Source organism: Leiobunum rupestre, chromosome 7 (genome assembly GCF_980474605.1).
Source record: "Leiobunum rupestre chromosome 7, qqLeiRupe1.1.hap1, whole genome shotgun sequence".
Classification (NCBI taxonomy): domain Eukaryota; kingdom Metazoa; phylum Arthropoda; class Arachnida; order Opiliones; family Sclerosomatidae; genus Leiobunum; species Leiobunum rupestre.
In genome coordinates this window covers 2,778,168-2,797,714 of record NC_143390.1, presented here as the reverse complement: position 1 = coordinate 2,797,714, position 19,547 = coordinate 2,778,168, and the positions used below count along the sequence as shown (strand labels likewise).

At 36.2% G+C, this 19,547-nt stretch overlaps 1 protein-coding gene across 2 annotated transcripts; it reads right to left on the bottom strand.

Annotated features, from left to right (window-relative positions):
- Positions 1–15,815: 15,815 nt before the first annotated feature.
- Positions 15,816–19,343, bottom strand: LOC149933902 (soma ferritin-like). Of its 2 annotated transcripts, XM_090180687.1 has the most exons (6): positions 19,255–19,343; positions 19,108–19,180; positions 18,779–18,901; positions 18,411–18,557; positions 16,216–16,341; positions 15,816–16,133 (listed from the first exon to the last, which is right to left on the bottom strand). In XM_090180687.1, the coding sequence occupies exons 2-6, from the start codon at positions 19,165–19,167 to the stop codon at positions 15,987–15,989; spliced, it is 603 nt and encodes a 200-aa protein (XP_090036813.1). In that variant the 5' UTR covers positions 19,168–19,180; positions 19,255–19,343; the 3' UTR covers positions 15,816–15,986. The 2 variants fall into 2 exon arrangements, with proteins under 2 accessions (XP_090036813.1, XP_090036812.1); XM_090180686.1 differs by having other exon boundaries at positions 19,108–19,333.
- Positions 19,344–19,547: the final 204 nt, after the last annotated feature.

Sequence of the window (19,547 nt, the reverse complement as noted above, 5' to 3'; positions counted from 1 at the left end):
AAAGACTTACTAATAACTCGTACCAATAGGTCTTCGAGCAGAAAACGCGAAACTCGGATCAAATAGATCTTTGAGTAATAAACTAGTTTATTACTCGAAGATCTATTTGATCCGAGTTTCGCGTTGCTCGAAGACCTATCGGTACGAGTTATTAGTAAGTTTTTAAATTTCTTCAAATTTGTTTAGGATTTAGCTATATTATCCCTTTTAATTATGGACTTATCTACTTCTTCGCGTATTTTATCATGATTAACTTTATAAGCAACATGAGGTGCATCAAAAAAATTAACCCTAAAAGTAAAATTAAACCAAAAATAACGAAATTCCCCAACACGGTTCCTTACAGACATTCCAAAAAGGTATATTAACTTCGACAAAATCATTAATTAGCCTTTGGTACGATCTAAATATAAAGTATGGTATAAAAAACATAATTACACACAGGTTAAGACAAGACTGTCTAGAAAACTTATTTTCGCAGTTTAGAACTCGGGGAGGGTTAGACGACCACCCCATTAAATGCCATATATCGTCTTAGAATGATAATTTTGGGAAAAATTCAGGAATCGTTCAGAATAACGCTAATACAGTTGCGAAAACGACGAATGAATATTTTGTCACTAACATATTTAATAAATCGGGCATTACATACGAAGATCTATACCTGGATTTTGTAACTGACGATATTCTTAATGTAGAAGAAATTTATACTTTTTTTACCTCTAATGATTAAATTATGTCCGTGTCTAAATCTGATACGAGTATAAATAGAACTATTCCTAATTTATCATTTGAAAATAACATTAGTATTTGCAATACTAGTCCCCAAAAAAACACTCTGGAAAGCAGAACATGACTAATAAAATAGTCTTAATTAAAGAGGAAGAGGGTGGAATGGAGTATTTGGCTGGTTGGGTAGCCAAAAAGTTTTGGGAAAAATACCCTAACATTAGTTTAAAATGTAACTCGAGTACACAAATTACGAATACCAATTAAATGCAAAGTTGGGTGAGTCAGTTAAGATATGGAGTAATGGTTGTTCCATCTATTAATTTTCTTTACGATGTAAAAGAATTTGAAAATTTGTGGTGATAATGTAAAATCAATTTCTACAGAAGTCAGTATAGTTAAAAAAGTTACTGATATTATTGGTGAAAAATTTGAAAAATACCCTAGAGAAATTAAAGTAGCTTATGTAAAAATGAGAACTCTAATTAGAATGAAATTTTTAATTGTGTTTAATAAAGAGAGCGACGCTCAACGAAGGGCGGATGAGAAAATGTTAAAATTTAAAACATAAGTGTAATTAAAAATTGTTAAATAATAACGTTGTTTAGAAGTGGCTATGATATCATTTGAAATAGTTTTTAACAAAAAATATGTATGTTTTTAAACCATTTGAAATAAAATAAGTACAAATTAATTAATAATTTATTTCTTATGAATTTTAAATAAGTCTTACACATTTTATGTAGTTAACTAATGAAATTAAATATAAAGATAAGTAAAAGAATAAAAATAAATATAAATTTTAATGAAACAATTAAATATAAATTTTCAATAAAAAAATTAAACATAAATTGTAATAAAAAAAATTAATATAAACCCTATATACAGTTAAAAATATATGTATGTTTTATGGTGGTTCAAAAAATCTGCGGCATTCAGACAAACGTAAATATCATCTTAGCCCTCCCGAATTACTAGCTCCTCAGAGAACTGGGGAATTTGTGATGTGGTACGCTCCGGCGCGCGAAAGGTTTTTCTGTCACAGCCAAAATAAGAGAGACTAACGTCGCGATACGGCGAATGCCCCCCGTTGGGTTAAGCTCATGGTTAAAGGAGCGATTTAATATTAAAGATTGAATTGTCTATGAGAAGTGCATCTATATTATAAGCGAGGTATGGTTCCTTCGTTCGTCAACGTCATTCTGAAACGACGTTTAAATTCTTCGCGTGCTCCATTTCGGCTTTAAGAGAGTCCTTATGTTATTTTGGGTCATTGTACGGTATCAGTTCTTAAATTCTGTGCTGTTCGATTTCGGATTAACCGATAAGTTATTTTATAAACAAATCGTAAAAAACTATTTTCTGCCATTGTAGGAGCTTTGATGGAATCGTTTTTGACTTGTATCGAAAACTACGATTTCGATTATAAGACATAATAATATCTGGTTTTGAATGAGCCCATTAGTTTTTTAACAAACAAATCTTAAACATTTACGAAAATTCAATTTTCTCAAATAGTGAAAAGGGCCCTCCCGGCTAAATTTGGGAGGCGATACCGTAGAACGCCTGTATATTTTCTCAACTCAGTTAAATATGGCTATGTTGAAAGCTCAACGGGAACGTCTCTGAAGAGTTCAGATTTAATAGTATTCAGCCATTAACTTCGTTATCGCCTTCAATTAAATAGTGTGCCGAAAGCTGACTTGGGAGGACTTGAAAGAGTAAAGTTTTATTATTTTCCTGCATTTGGCTTAACCAACCGCGTTTTCTTAGGTTTCTTATTGTCTTCGGCAGATCATGTAGTTGTAAAATAAAAATATGAAGCGTTATTATCATTGATTTGGAATGATGAAAGTAAACTAAAGTGCAAAATTCATGTAAGCCTCATATTGTTTCATTAGAATTTTTATCTGGTTTTGCTATAAGCTGACTTTAAAGTGTTACGTACTGAGATCATGTGATCTAATGGAGGGCGCTAATGAGTGAGGCCTGCCTAAGATAGTCAGACAAGAACAAAATAAAGATATAAAAGATTCTTCATTATTAGCCTTATTATAAAACTAAGTTAGACAGTATTGTAATTTACACAACAAACACAACATGGTGTCAGAAGTTATGTATTTTATTGCTCATTATTGCTTTTCCTAAATCATATTTTGGGAACTCTTTGTTTCTTACACCATTTACCGTATTTCTAAAAAACCGTTTTGGGCCTTGTCTCTTTTCCCGCCAAGTCACCACCCTCATGGCAACCACGACTACCACTTTCCCGCCTCCTACACCATTAATTCTGGGAGCTGAACCAGCTGATGCTTGGGATGACTGGTTGGATGAATTTACAATCTTTGCTGAGGCTACTGAATACATAAATGAGAGAATTGGGCCGGAATTTACAGGGCGCCATATTGAAGTTTTAAGCGACTTCCGATTTTAGAAATTTGTCTGGCAAACCTGACATCCGGTCAAATTGAAGATGGCGACGCACGGGTCCACGAACGTTAGCTGCATTTCTAATGGCAAAGGCTTAAATGTTTTAAATGAAATATCACCAACTAAAGATAATAGGTTAATTTTTCCTATTGTTGGATATACTAATTCGTTAGAAAATATACCCAAAATTAGCCATGAAAATATTTTAGAATATTACCAAAAAAACTCTAAAGCTAAAAGGCAGTTTGAACGTAGTTACAAGTTCACTTTAGAAAACTACATCAACAGTGGAACTATCCAAACCTCATTCAACAGGTGTGTATTTCTTTTATAGATCTCAGTTTATTGTTTGTCTTTAAATTTAATGGTGTTTTATTATTTTAAGTGGAACGAGAGTTGTATATGTCAAAGGAAAGTGTTTCCGAAGCCAGCGGAAAACACTAGAGCCATATACTCCCTTGGTTGCCATTACAACAACGCAGCCAATTAGAATAACTGATGGACACTGTTAGTGCAAAGCAGGGAAAAAAGGGACATGTAATCATGTTATAGCGTTGTTAAGGCTTTTATGTCTTTTAAAAGAAAACAACTATAACTATGCACCACCAACTCTTGCATGTACCGAGTTGCCGCAGAAATGGAACCGCCCGAGAGGGAAAAGTGTAAAACCACTGAAACTGCATGATATTAACTGGGGAGCTCCGAAAGAAAACGGCTCTACTCCTAATGTAACAAGTAGGCTATACGAAGCTCGTAGGTATGGAGAACGCACCGAGTCGGAGTTAAATGAAGCTATGAAAAAGCTCCAAGCTGATTTACGCTCAACTGGAGATGGGTCGTTTGCTGACATTTTAGAGCAAAATTATACGAATATAGAATGGGGGAAAACACAGTTTGGTCGAGCTCCTAACTCTTCCACTCTAAATTTGCAAATTCCATTAGTAGAATATGGATTTTCTTTTAAATTCTCAGTAGATGTTAATCCTAATTTATATGCAAGAAAGGTCAATTTTAACATTCCTAGTTCAGATTGGGATCTGTTAAGCTGTTACCTGCCACTACCAGAAGAGCAATACAAAATATTAAAGGTAATATTTTAATTTTGTGAAAAAGTTAAAATGTTATACATACTTTCTATTATTTTAGATAAATCAAGTAAATGGAGTTCAGGCTGCCTCCATTGAAAGGGACACAAGAAGCCAAAGTGCATGTCACTTGTGGAAAAAGGAAAGACTTACTAGGTTAAGCGCGTCCAAATTTGGATTAGTGTATAAGCGTGTGCAGGCATGGACGGAGAAAAGTGTTGCTAATATAGTGGAAAGTAAGAACTTAAGTAAAATAGCGAGTGTGAAATATGGACTGACTAATGAACCCATAGCAGTGGATAAATATACAGGGTCTTTTTTTTTGCTCGGAAAAGTGTTTTTTTTCAAAAACTATTTATAGTACCGATTTCAAATTTGGAAGGTCAATTCTCTATACCGGGGGACATCAGTTTGAGAAATTTGAGCGTTTTCGGTAATGTTTTTCACCAATTTTGAAAAATTATTTTTCGACCACTAGGTGCGAGATAAAAAATTTCTATTATAAAGTTGTAGGCCGTCATCGAAAACACTTAAAAATTGTTCACTCGACGAAAAACAACTTATTTATCAGTGAAAATTCGAGCTTGAAAAATTTACAAGTTGGTGAAGCCAAATTACGATTGTTTGAAACGATAATTGAAAAGGGAACAAGTCTAATACAAACGTAGTAGAGTTTTCACACTTGAAAAAATGTACACGTTTGGTTTTTAAATGCAGATATTTTATTCACATAAATTTTTACAAAACATTTTCAATAATATCACCATTGGCTGCAACACAGGTTTGTGCGCGGACAATTAAGTTCTCAAACGCTTTCTCTACCATTTCTGGTGTGACGTCTCGGCAAGCACTGATTATTCGTCTAATGAGTTCCTCCCTAGTTTCAATGGGCGTGGCGTATACCTTTGCTTTAACGAATCCCCAGAGAAAATAATCCAGCGGTGTTTGTTCAGGTGACCTTGCTGCCCAATGCACTGGACCATTTCTCCCTATCCACCTTTCAGGAAACTCGTTGTTGAGGTGCTCAGTTACTTGCCGGGAAAAATGCGGAGGGGCGCCATCTTGCTGAAACCACAACTGACGTCTTTCAGCCAATGGAAGGTCGTCGATTGCGTCACTCAGTTCGTTCTGTAGAAAATGTAAATACCTTTGGCCGTTGAGGTTCGTCGGCAGGAAAAAGGGACCAATCAAACGGTTTCCAACAAGTCCAACCCAAACATTGACCCGTTCAAATTGAACCTGGTGATGATATTCAAAACCCCAATGTGGGTTGATGTCAGACCAAAGATGGCTGTTTTGATGATTAAAGGGCCCATCTCTAGAAAATTACGCTTCGTCGGAGAACAAAACATGGCGCAAAAATTGTCTATCTTCTTGGACAGCATTTAGTAACCAGTTGCTAAATTCATAACGTCTTTGATGGTCTCCGTCAATTAGTCCTTGGTGGAGCGTAGCTCTGTATGGGTGATAGCGATTCTTACGCGCAACTGTGACGAGGATATGCCACAAAGTACGCGAGTACATTGTTCTCGAAGTCTAAATCCGGTTGACCCAATCCGCGAAACCTAGGTTGCAAGTTACCAAATTGATACAAATCGTGAATTGCTCGTCTTACTGTATTTACAGATGGCGCTCCATTTGGATGTCTTTCTGCGAAGATTTCAGTCACTCTTCTAAGGTTTTGCGCTGCTTCTCCATAGTAAATGGCAACTATCTCGGTACGCTCAGCTACTGAATAACGAGGCATTGTTCGAAATATTATCAAACACTGATAATAATCTCCCAAAGTTTTCCTTTAAATACCCAATGCATGTTTAGGATTGACCTATAGCCTCGTGTTTTTTAAATCCGGTCGTTTTTTTAACCAAAGTTTCAACTGGATTAGGTAATTCGGTTTCAATTATCGTTTCAAACAATCGTAATTTGGCTTCACCAACTTGTAAATTTTTCAAGCTCGAATTTTCACTGATAAATAAATTGTTTTTCGTCGAGTGAACAAATTTTAAGGGTTTTCGATGACGGCCTACAACTTTATAATAGAAATTTTTTATCTCGCACCTAGTGGTCGAAAAATAATTTTTCAAAATTGGTGAAAAACATTACCGAAAACGCTCAAATTTCTCAAACTGATGTCCCCCGGTATAGAGAATTGACCTTCCAAATTTGAAATCGGTACTATAAATAGTTTTTGAAAAAAAACACTTTTCCGAGCAAAAAAAAAGACCCTGTATAAGTTGTATGAAAAACATTGGACATGATGTAGAAGTGACCTCTTGTGGGTTTATTATTAACCCAAGCTTTCCACATCTTGGAGCGTCGCCAGATAGAATTGTTTACGATCCTTCCGAAACTCCAAGTGTAGGTATAATAGAAGTAAAATGTGCATACTCTTTTAAAGATGGAACTGTAGAGCAAGCTCTTGTTGATAAAGATTTTTACATGGAAGAAATGGATTTAAAACCAAGTCTTATAAAAAACCATATGCATTACAGTCAAGTGCTCGGACAGTTGGCTGCGGCAACTATGCAGTGGTGCGATTTTGTGGTATATCTGCCAAATGGCCTAATAGTAGAAAGAATTCGTTTTAACAAATAAGCGTGGAATGAATTGAGATTTAAATTAGATAGGTTTTATTTTGAACAAATGCTTCCTTATATCGCAAAAAAAATTAGCTTTTAATAAAAAATTATTTCATACTGGAAAATAATTATTGAATAGTCCTAAACTACTTCAGGTACAATAATAATTATTATACATCTGGCAGCACTGAATCAGAAATCACACTCTTCTAAGCTACTATAACTAATGTCATTTTCAACCTCCGATACAATTTCATCAAAAGAACCTGACGAATCTTCCATATTTTACAGATATTTCGAGCGGAGCTACTACTTCTTCTAAATCAATTTCAGGCGACAAATGGCTACAATTATTGCTATTACTTTTTACTAAGGGTCCCTGAAAATTTGTTAAAATTGCGCATACAGTCCATATTTCATTAATTACCGGAGACAATATATGCGGTATGGCCCGGTCAAAAATATGGTAACCTTTAATTCTTTTTATCCTCCTCTCAACATGAATCCTTAATGAGGCTATTTTTTGCGTCTCTTCAAGTTCATTTTCATCGAGTTGATCTTTATTGCGAAGAAATGCGGGAATATTAAGATTTATGCCTTTTTCTTTTAACATGTCCTGTATGGTGAAACCTGAAAATAATTATGCAATATATTTCATTTGCTGTGGATAAAATTTAGTGAAGCTCAGCTTCAGAAGGGGTAGCCGGAACATGTTCCGTTCCCCGTTTGTCATTTTATTATACCTTTATCTGCCATAATGACATCTGATGGGTCGAATTGTAATTTAAGCAGCCCACTTCTCGCTGTAAGTTCCCTATCCGAAATACAACCAGTGTATAGTGCTGAGACAAAAGTTACTAAACCATCTGGACTTATTCCGATCAATCCTTTGAAAGTAGTTGTAGATTTATAGTTTGAGTAGGTCCCTGATTGTAAATACAAAGATTTTGACGTTTCACACTTGATTTCCGTCGCATCGAGGATCAATCTAGTATCTGGATAATACATTTTAAAATCTTCCGGCATATTGCGCTGAGTAACTTCTTTAGTAGGCCAAATACTTAGCTGGCCCAGCTGAAGGTACATATAACTTATCCATGTTATGGTTATCCTTGATACGGTGTTGGCAGAAATACCAAAACGGTGAGAAACGTCTCTGGTAAACAAACCGAGTCTTAGTCTCATTAAAACTAAAAATAACTGATTTTCAGGGGATAATTTCCGGGGTCTCCCGAGACCACTATCAGTGGGTTGGTTTCTCTTTTTAGCATACCATAGTGTAATGTTATCCCCATTTTCACCAGGATTCAGAAATATAAACAAGCTTTCAAAACGACCGTAGTTTGGCAAACCGGTATAAAAATTAATATCTTGGTCACTATTTTTTATGGACTCGATGCTTAAAACTTTACTATTTAGTTCTTCAAAGAGCTGTTGGTTTCTCGCCTGCTCCTTTTTAAAGGTTTCTAGAATGGTACTTATCTCTTCTTGCTTTAATCTTAATTGTTCTTCGAGGTAATTATTTTTAATTATAAGAGTTTCTATTTTCTCTTCGAGAGATTGACATTTAGAGCAGTTTGTAGTTTCTGTACCGGAATTCAAGTGTCTTTTCCCAGGAAACCTAGTTACTAACTTCAATGTTGTAATTGGTGTTGATGTTATTTTATAGCTTTTATCACCATTTAAATTGTCGTTGCTAGTTGTATTTAAACCTAAGTCAAGTTGATCTTCATTATCAATAATAATGTCACTTGTTTCATTGGAAACATTTGTGGCTGGAATAGTAGAGATGTTTGCGGGGGGATCTGATTCCCAAGATTCAAAACTGGTACCTAGATTAGATATATGAGGCTGAAAACTACGGTTTGCGGATTGATCACATTTAGAAGGCTCTGAACTAGATGACAAACTAACAGAACTATCCCAATCAAAAACTGTTAAAATAGCCTTCGGTTTCAAACGTGGTCTTTCACTGTCTAATGATATAAAATCACAGGTTTTAAAATGCCTTGAACAAACTTTTGTAGATTTAGTTATTTTACAATATTTCAAATCGCGGTGAATATTTATCAGCCACTTCGCTCTTATGTTCTCTTCTCTGGGTAAACTATGAAACGTGACCTGAAACATTACCAAGGGTTAAGTCAAAATATGAATTTTTATAATGCAAATTTATATTATTTTTACCAAAAGACTTACTTTTTGACCATTATCATCAAAACTGGATTTCTGTTGACAACGCGCCACAAAACACGCTCTTGACATTTTCTTTAAAAGATTTAATGAATATGGTAAACAACAGACCGAAATAAAAATGCGAAAATGTTTCTTAGGTTAGGTTGCCGCCAAAATAAACCAAAGACCAAGAAATACACTACGGATTGGTAAATTATGTATACCGGAAATACTAGCCGGAAGCACGTTCAAACTTTAATACGGCTCCGATACTTCATGCCCCCCCTAAATCTCATTCGTGTATTGACAGCGAAGACTGATAAAATTCAGATAAATACTCTTTTGTTGGTCACAGGTCAAGAAGCGCGTGATATATATGATACTTTGGATTTTCTTCCTTTGGTTGGTCAAGCCACCCTTACCTTTATTGAAATTACTGATGCCTTCACTACTCATTTTACTCCATATAAAAACGTGATAATGTCACGTTACCGCTTCTTCACTATCAAGCAAACACCAGGCCAATCATTTGAGGCTTTTGTTACGGAACTCAAGAAAAAGGCAAAACATTGTCTTCTCAGCACACTTCGAGATTCTATCATATGCACCTTGATATTGGTTGGAATACGCAAGAATGATCTCCGCAAGAAACTATTTTCAAAATCAAATCTCACCCGTACGCAAGCTATATCTATTTGCAGGGCTGAAGACACCTCGGATGTTCATGCTACTGGTATGTCAACCACTTCTCAAAGTGGTCCACTATTGTCTCACTCATCGGCTCTATTGCCACCTATATCAGTAGATGCAATGAGATCTTTTCGCCGGGGTTTTCCACCTCGTAATCGCAATTTTCAAGGACGCCCATTTCCACCCACCAATCGTAATGCTATGCTGCGACTACCTTATCGTACACCATCTTCATTTCGTGGTCAGCCTTCTATGGAGGCTCCTCCATCAAATTCCGTATGTGGTCGTTGCCTTGCATCGCATCCCGTTCGTTCCTGCCCTGCTCACAATAAAATTTGTGACAAATGTGGTGGTCGCAGTCATTTTGCTAAAGCATGCCGATCACTCCCGCTTCATGGAACATATCTCCGTAGCCGACCAATATGACTACAGTGAATATCCCTACTCATATGATCACATTTATGATTTCACTGACATGCATCAATCACCTATGCCAATAAGGTACTTTCTCATCCTCCTCAATCTACTTGCCAACTATCCAACAGACGAATATACTATCCTACACAACCAGAAACTTCCCATGTAACTCAAGATTTGAATTTGATATCAGCTGGATTACCGGCATATCACGATCCCTACCAAGATATGGATCCGTTCCACATTGCCTCCTTAACTATCAATGCAACCATGGACTAATTCACACAGGGACACCCCGTTCCAATGTTATTCCTATAGGGAGCTCCGAAAGACCCTTGTTAAATGCTCTTCCTCTTTTTATCCCCCCCGACAGAATTTTACTCGGGTCAAAACGTCGCAAAAAGGAAACGGCTACCGCCATCTAGTATATAGTTTTCAATATCAAAGAATTTTGAAAAAAATAGCAAACGGTTCTATCTCTGTTTTTACAACGGTCTTTTTTTGCCGCAACAATACGTTTTATGATAGTTTTTTAGCATTAGATTATATTTTTATTGGAAAAAATGAAAAACTCTGTGTATGTAAATCGTGTAAAAGTGATTCAAGATACAGCATATGAGTGGAGTATGTTTTATACCATTCCCTAAACCCTAAATCATCATCATCTGCAAAATAAAACCAATATTACAATAAAGAAATTCGGAAATTGATAGCGATAAAAAGGCTGTTTATTAAGCCTTGGTAAAGACTTACCAGAAGTAAAATTGACATCCAATTATCTTTTTCCCTTTTTTTAGGTGGATAAATGAACATCGTTTCATAAGTTAATGAAGAAAAATTCATTTTCTATTTAGTTCAAATTAAGAAGGGCAATTCAAGCTAATTTATATCCGTAAAACGAAACCGTACGCGCCACAACATGGTAGCCACATTGACTAGGTTTATGACTTGTTCATCCCCCCCCCCTTTTTTCCTCCTTCCTGTTTGACCCTAGTTTTCCGTTAGTTCTTAACTATACCGCCAGAGCGCACATTTAACAATCGCCCGAAGCAAATATTCGGGAACGGGGTGTCCCTGTGTTAATTAGTCCATGATGCAACTACGACCATGTCAAAAGGTGACTGGATCACTAAAATTCAAATTCAAAATTTAAATATATCTTTCAAAATTGACACTGGATCGGAGGTGAATGTTCTGCCCGCGTCGTACTATCATCAGCTTGCTGATCCGCCATCACCCGTTTTACCACAAAATTGCGTCATGGCCTATACGGGTGACCCTGTCCCAGTGCTTGGAATGGTTAATCTTGAATGTCATTCCTTAACTGGCACTCAGTCATTTGTATTCTACATTACCAGTCTAAACACTATCCCCATTATTGGTGCTTCTGCGTCACAAGCTCTTGGCCTTGTTCAACGTATGGATGGAATTAATCACCAGTTGGTATCTCCACCTACCCTAACTCCTTCTCAACCAGTTGCAGTGGCGGATTATCCAATAGGCTGAGTAGGCTTAAGCCTAAGAGCCCGGAGGATAAATGGGCCCGGTAGGATTTTTCTAGAAGGGCCCTCGAAAATAAATAATCCACAGTTAACGCAAAATATTAAAATATTTAAGCTTTTGGTTGGAAAAAAATTGTTGGAAAATTGTCCAAACACAAATTTTTGTAATCGCGTTTCCTACTGATTTTCGGATTTCATTTCAACAACCACCGCTAAGATCGTCTGTATTATCTTCGTTTTGTAGTAAAGCCGGATACATGAAAACGTTATTTTTTTATAATACCACTCTGCTTATTGATTTTATCTATATAGTATAATCCAAACATTTATTTTATGCGTGTATCCTGTTGTTCTCAAAATTGAGTAAAATTAAATAAAATAATAAGAGATGGCGCTAATGAGTGAGGCCCGCCTAAGATAGTCAGACCAGAACAAAATAAAGATATTAAAGATGCTTCATTATAAGCCTTCTTATAAAACTAACGTTAGTTAGACAGAATTATAATTTACACAACAAACACAACATAAAGGGGCGAGATAGTGGCTGCTCTCAGATTTTGAATTAGTCCGTTAGCTATTTCACTACACCTTGCAAAATCCTTAAACTGATGAAAATCGTGTTTTGCAATAGGAAGATGTTTTCTGCCAGTGTGATTTCTTCGCCATGAAAGTTTGGTTTATCAGAAAATAATTTTAATTTTTTATCGGAAACTTTAATATGAGCTTTTGGACCAGGTTGGGTGGCTTAGTCACTTTGAAATTACATTTTATCTCTAATTCTTGAAGGAATTAAATCTTGCTCAGAATGTAGCTCGAACGCTATCTATGGTCAAAATATAAGGGTCAGGTCACTTCTACTCTCTGCTTGCAAGCTCGGGATTTTCTGGTTTCATACAGAGGTGAAATTTCGTACATGTACTTCTAGCACAAAATATATTCCCGCCTAAAATGAAGCCGAAGTCCTCTCATAAAACTTAGATGTTTGGTTCTAAGCTTTAGCATACATAATCCTTAAACAGTTCAAGTGCCTTGTTCGAAATCCATATTCTAAGTCAAATCCGTTTAGAGGGGATCTTACGCTGAGTTAAAGATAATTGCGCGACTATAAAACGGTCAGAATAACGATCTTTTTCCCTAAAAGAAACTTTTGAGGTAGTTCTTGCGAACCCATATCTCTGATACGAAGCCCTTAAGCACCCATGTACCTGATAAGTATTTGACATACTTATCCGAAATACCATTTATAATTATTACATTATTACATTTATATTTAGGGTGTCTTCATTTGATCGGCCCAGGTATTTGTCAAAAACTATACCTTTTAGAAATGTGAAATTTTCAGTATGTACTCTCTCGGTGGCGATCGTTATTATTTGTGAATTTCAGAAAAATCGGGAAATTGTTCACGGTTTTAGAATTTGTAGTTTTTGAACGCTAAGTGGTAGACGAAAAGTTTCAATGTTTTTAATAAGTTCTAGAGCATACTCGAAAACCTTTAATGGAGTTGGAATGGTCAAACTCGTACATTTTTCACTGAAATAATAGGTCATGAAAAATAACAAGTTGGTACTACCCAAATGTTTTTACGCCTCATGTTATTGTAATGATTGTCTGTGAAAAATGAACATGTTTTAAGCCAAATCATTGTTTTACTTTTACAAATTAAGTGTTAGAACAAGTTCAACTATTATAATAAGGAATTACAGACAGTGTTTTACAAATACGGTTCAATAATGCCACCGTCCACTGCTATACAAATCCGTATGCGATGAAGCATATTCTGGAACGAACCACGGACCATATCTGAAGTAACGAGTTGGGACGCTGCAATGATTCTCGGGCGCAAGTCGTCTTCGCTAGTGACTGGCGTCTTGTATACTTCCTCCTTGGCGAATGTCCACAGGTAAAAGTCCAGCGGTTTCAAATCTGGTGACCTAGGAAGCCATCGCACTGGACCATTCTTCCCAATTCAATGCTCAGGGAACCCGGTGTTGAGTTATTGCACCACATGTCGTTCCTGGCGAGGAGGTGCACCGTCATGCAAAAACCAAAGGCGTGGCAGGTCGACTAAAGGATCATCTTCCAATGCTTCTGCTACTTCATTTCGTAGAAACGCCAAGTAGCTCACCACATAAAGCTGATTCGGAAGAAAAAATGGCACAATGACGCGATCTCCTAGTAGACCTGCCTAGACGCTCAAGCGGAATTGTACTTGATTGTGATGTGGAAATTCCCAGTGCGGATTTACATCGCTCCACATATGGTTATTCTGATGGTTTAAAGGGCCGTCCCTTCCAAAGGAACACTCGTCGGACGCCAGGATTAAACGGAGGAAATCTTCAATGGCATCCACCATGGTACTGAACCAGTTACCGAAATCCAACCTAAGGCGCTGATCACCATCGTGAAGTGCTTGGTGGAGCGTGGCACTAAATTGGTGAAATTTATGGTGGTTAAGGACGCTCCAGACATAATATTTTGACAAGTCAAAAACGGAGCATGCCTTTCTTATACTTGCCCAAGGGTAAGCGACAAAGTGGGCGATGACTGTTTCTTCCATATTAGTGTTATGACGACCAGGTCATTTTTCGCAGATAATCATTACAATAACATGAGGCGTAAAAACATTTGGGTAGTATCAACTTGTTATTTTTCATGACCTATTATTTCAGTGACAAAATGTACGATTTTGACCATACCAACTCCATTAAAGGTTTTCGAGTTTGCTCTACAACTTACTCATTGACGTTTTTCGTCTACCACCTAGGGTTCAAAAACTACAAATTGTAACAAATAACAACGATCGCCACCGAGAGAGTACATACTGAAAATTTCACATTTCTAGAAGATATAGTTTTTAACAAAAATGCCTGGGCCGATCAAATATAGACACCCTGTATTTATAACTTTTGAAATTTTAAATAAAGATATCTAGTAACTTTTCCAAATCATTACAGCCGCTCTCTTCATGAAATATTTAACCAGACGCTTTTGAATGAAGTGGTTGTAGCAGAAGCTTCATATAAAAAATCCCAGTGTGTTTTTAGCTGTGTAAAATTCATGCATGTACCTTACATCTATGTTCCCTACCTCACCAGATATTAGTATAACGCGCAACCTACTTCCTATAGAAAAACTAGCGGTTAACTGGTAATATCATTCTGTTCTTTAAGATAATTAGGTCACTAAGCATAAGACTGCTAAGATTGTCTTTACCAGAAGTAAAACTCAATTCCCAGGCTTGAAAAATCACACCATAAGAACCACCAACCGAAAAACCTAAAGTTGATGTCACCAATACGGAATCAAGCTATGATACCAAGTCAGAAATGCAGAAATCGGCAAATTAAACAAAAAATTGCATAACTATTTTACTCATTAATCTATCTCAATCACTCTGATTATCGACAGACGCGCATTCCAACGAAGTACAATCTGTTGTTGTGTTAAATTTTCCAACCTTTGACTAACGAAATAATACCTCCAATTAAACATACCGAAAACCCCAACAACAGTGATACGGCACATGATATGAAATAAAAGGTATTTGAAATTATCAAATGCATCTGTAACCCTAGTTAAAAACGGTCAAAAGCTATCCAAAATCATAATTTTCAATGAAATTGATCTTATTTAAGAACTGTACCCAATTTCCAGAATAAATTTGATGAATCGCGCAAAGTGGACACTTCCTATGTTAAGGGTCTTTGATCGCCAAAACTTATACCGCAATATTGAGACCATTCACATCGATCAGTGTTTCAATTAACATTTAAACATTTAAGGGAGTATAACCTAAGCAGAAAAGGTTAAGCTTCCTTTAATACTCACTCGGAGCGCGACAATATAGATCCTGATAGAAAATTCCAATTCGCCATCGTGTTCCGAGGTGTACAGAAATATCTTAAGTGATATACCCCCGTATCAGGGTTTGCTACTACTTTTAGACTGTCTCGTCACAGTTTCGCCTTCTATGGTACGGTTCTATTTCATTTAAAGGCAATATAATTTATATTCCTGTCGTCCACAAGTGTTCGTGAAACCCATACCGACTAAATTTCTTTGCAATTGGGTAAAAAACCAAACCATTTTTTTCATTCGTTCCCATAAAGAGCCGTAAAATCTTTTGAATTTCAATAGCAAACAATGAGAACGACGGATAAATTTCCTAAGGTAATTTTCAGAAAAAGGGTTTGAATTGGTAATAGTAAATGTTATAAGGATAAGAAGTAGAAGACTTTGCAATGTTTTTTAATCAATCGTAAATTTATACTACATCAAGAAACATGCTTATTTTAAAAATACTGGGACTTGAGACTGAGTCCCTGACAGCGTGCTAACAATTGAAATGAAACAAAGAACATTAAAACTTTTTACAATTATTTTTGGCAACCCAAAGTTTCTCTATCAAACAAATACTCTCCGAGTCCGGGTCCCACTCTTTTGAGATTTGTGACGTGTTCGGTTAAACTTTTAATTGATTTCACTTGCTCATTCAAGAAATTCGTCTCCAAAAAATCGCAGAGCTGCGGCACATGAATAAAATGTAACAAAGCTCTCATCGCTATATAGGTATCTAAGGTACAATAGTCTTTATCAAGAACTTACATTGGCATCCGAATTTTTCGTCGCTTCTTCGTGAAGTTTAATTAGTTTCTTTTGCACATCTATTTCAAGATTCAGAGCCTCTCGCATGGCCTCGAATCCGGATCCCCATTCCTGGATTATCGGCTTCTGTTCAATGGAAATCAAAACATTTCGTTTCGTATCGAAATCAGAGGATTCAAGTGCTGAGAGTTAATTACTATCTGCCTACGAAGCCTCTCTGTAACTCGTTATTTAAATGTAGAACGTCTCGGTGTACGGGAAATTTATCTCTTAATCTGTAGTATTCACACGCGTATTCCCAACCCGCGTGCCAGATGTCAATATCGTTTACCGCAATTAAATATTAGATCATAGTTATGATCATTGGTAATATTTCCCCCTTAAGTGTCCCTCTTTAAAACATCTCCATACAAAGCATATAATTATCAGCTAGAATGCAAAGAGTTTCAACGCTTATAATCTTCGTACTTTTGTAAATGTATTTGCGAAAACGCTAAGCCTTTGATATATTATAAACGACTTCATTTGTGTACATCATATTATAGAAAATCCTCAATTTCAAATAATTTGAGGATAAAGTTTTTAAATGGTTGTTTTCTTAAAAATATCTTGAATTCTTCTTATACCGGTATACCAAAAATCATTTTTACTATTAATAATCAGATTGACATACCCATGATTTGGCATTTCCTATTCTATTGGTGACGCGTATTATACGCAAAAGACGTCACTTTATTTAAACAAAGTGTTATTACTAAAAATAGCTTTATATCACACAATTGGGTGATTATGGTGCATATGGTAAGCTTTATGCGTGTGATATTTTATATTTCTTGGAGAATTTCAAATAATCTAATTTTCCTCAACCATTTATTATTATACAATACACGTTTATAAGCACACAATATGTCAGAATTGCATAAGCCCCACTTGGGCGTAGCTTTACCTGTTTGAATTTCTCAGTGGTTCTCTAAAGAGTTGGTCTTTCGAAGCGATTAAAGCACGCGCCTGTGACGTTTTTCCTCGAGCAGCGTGAAATTATACCGAGATGCTCGCGGCTCATCTCAAAATATTCATTGTTTCGAAGAATAAATATATATATTTCAGCCAGTTGCTTACGTATAGTAACGTATTCTCACTCATCTACGGATAACACGTCGAAACCTTAGCTATTCTGTTCTCTAACGTGTCCGAATTGAATATTCATTCACGTAAACTCAATCGATTTAGTCCATTATCTCAATGTAAAAAAAAACCCTTTTGTATACAAAATAAGATTGAAATTGATTAATTACAGAAAAACGTAGATTTTCTACGTACTTAGAAAATAGCATTTATAATGAACTTAGGTAACACCCGTAAAGGTACTGAAATTAAAATAATATGTTAAACATGTATATTTTGTAAATTTAGAAATTAATAGTTTTAATTGTTCTACAGATAATATTTTGTGAATAGACATTTTCCCAAAAACATTTTTAAATGTGACCAACGAAATCTTACTTTTTTAATTTTTGGGGTGAAGTTTTTTCGTCCCTCGTCTCGTAGAGTCCGACGCCGATGTAAAAATGATCAGCTGTGACGTGTCTCATTTTTAGAGCGTTCGGCGGCGGCGCACCGACAAATTTTTAACGGTGGCGGCGTAAGGATAATTTAACCAGCAGCGGCGGCACTTGCCGGTGTAACAATGGCGGATGAAGGGGGGAGGGCACCCCCCCTTTGACGCATAAGATTTGCATGTGATTTGATTTTATGTTATTACACTCATATTTCAAAATATCATTTAGCGCCCCTTTGAGGTTTTTTGTAACCACCATGCACTGCAGCGAAATCATTAAAAAGGCCCACAAACAATGTAAAAAAATTAATACAGTAAATACACCACGAGAGACCAGAAACTAAAATATTTTTCTTTATACTCTTTCATTCATTCATTGAACACTAATTATAATGACTAGAGTAAGAGCCTTGGGATTGTTTTAGAAAATAGGAAAATAGTACGGCGTCGTGCCGAAGAAACGTCGGCGGCGGCGGCGGCGTGGCGCGCCGAAAAATCACCTTTCGGCGTCGGCGCGCCGAAAATAAGGGAAAAGCCGGCGTGGCGGCGTCAGACTCTACCGTCTCGTGACGTGGAAACTTCGCATGTCCTTGGATCATCTCAATAAAAAATAAGTGCATACTTGGTGAATCCTTACCTTAATGTCGTGGAGGGTGATAACTCCACCTCGTTTGTTTTGGTACTCGATTAGTTGTCGGGCGTGGCGGTTTTCTTCGTCGCTGGCCTTTAAAAAGTATTTACTGAATCCCGGAAGGGCCACATCAGAACGGTCAAAGTAACTTCCCTGAACGTACAAATTAATTACAATAAGGGAGATTTTTCCTTCAAATATGAAGAAGATGGCGCAACACAACACGCTCCGTGACTCGCTCTAATAATTTAATAAACACGTGCCACCAAGCGTGCGTCGCGAGCCGTTATTAAATATAAACTTTCAAGCTCCCTTATGTTGTGTAGCGCAATCTTGAATCTTCACTTAATTGTTTTAGCTGAAAAAAAACATACCATGGCCAAGTAATAGTAGCTCGCGTAAAGTTCGGAATTAATTTGACTGTTTATCAACGACGCGCACACTTTGTTCAAATTTTGACCCAACTTTAAATCCGCTTTTTCAACACAGGAAATCTTCTTAAGACAGTTCAGAAATATAAATACAAGTGAATTAGTTAACAAAATTAATAAGGGTTATTTATTGGGCGATTTTTTGCTCAATATTAAAAAGACTGTTTATGTACAAACTTGGCAATTAACTGTCTAACGATGTTTTCTAGTCAATGATAGTTTAATAATTTTCATTTATATAGTATCTTTTAATAAACTTTCGTCAAGCTTACCTTATTAGAAGTTAAAATTAGCGAGAGCACAAAAAACAAAAGACTTTTCGTTCCCATCATTTTGGAGGATATACTAAATGTCGACGTTTCAATGCAAATTGTTTAATGAATAAACTTAAAGTTCATTTCTACGTGTTATAATCATACTTAATTTTAAATATACAACGTCAGCTCCTACGTATTAACGTCCGCGCACATTCCCCGGCAGTCCGGGCTCTTGCGTATATTCGTGTCCATGAACGTGGTTAATATTTTACCACTTTAAACCTTGTTGTCTCTCATAACTTCGAATTGGAGCGACACGGAAAATTTTTAATAATAACATATAAGATAAATGCGCAAAACAATAATCATACTTATTCAGGGTTGGACTGTGCGGGTGCTGAAGGGGGAAGGAAATTCATGAAATACCCGAATTTAAAATTAAAAAATATACCAAT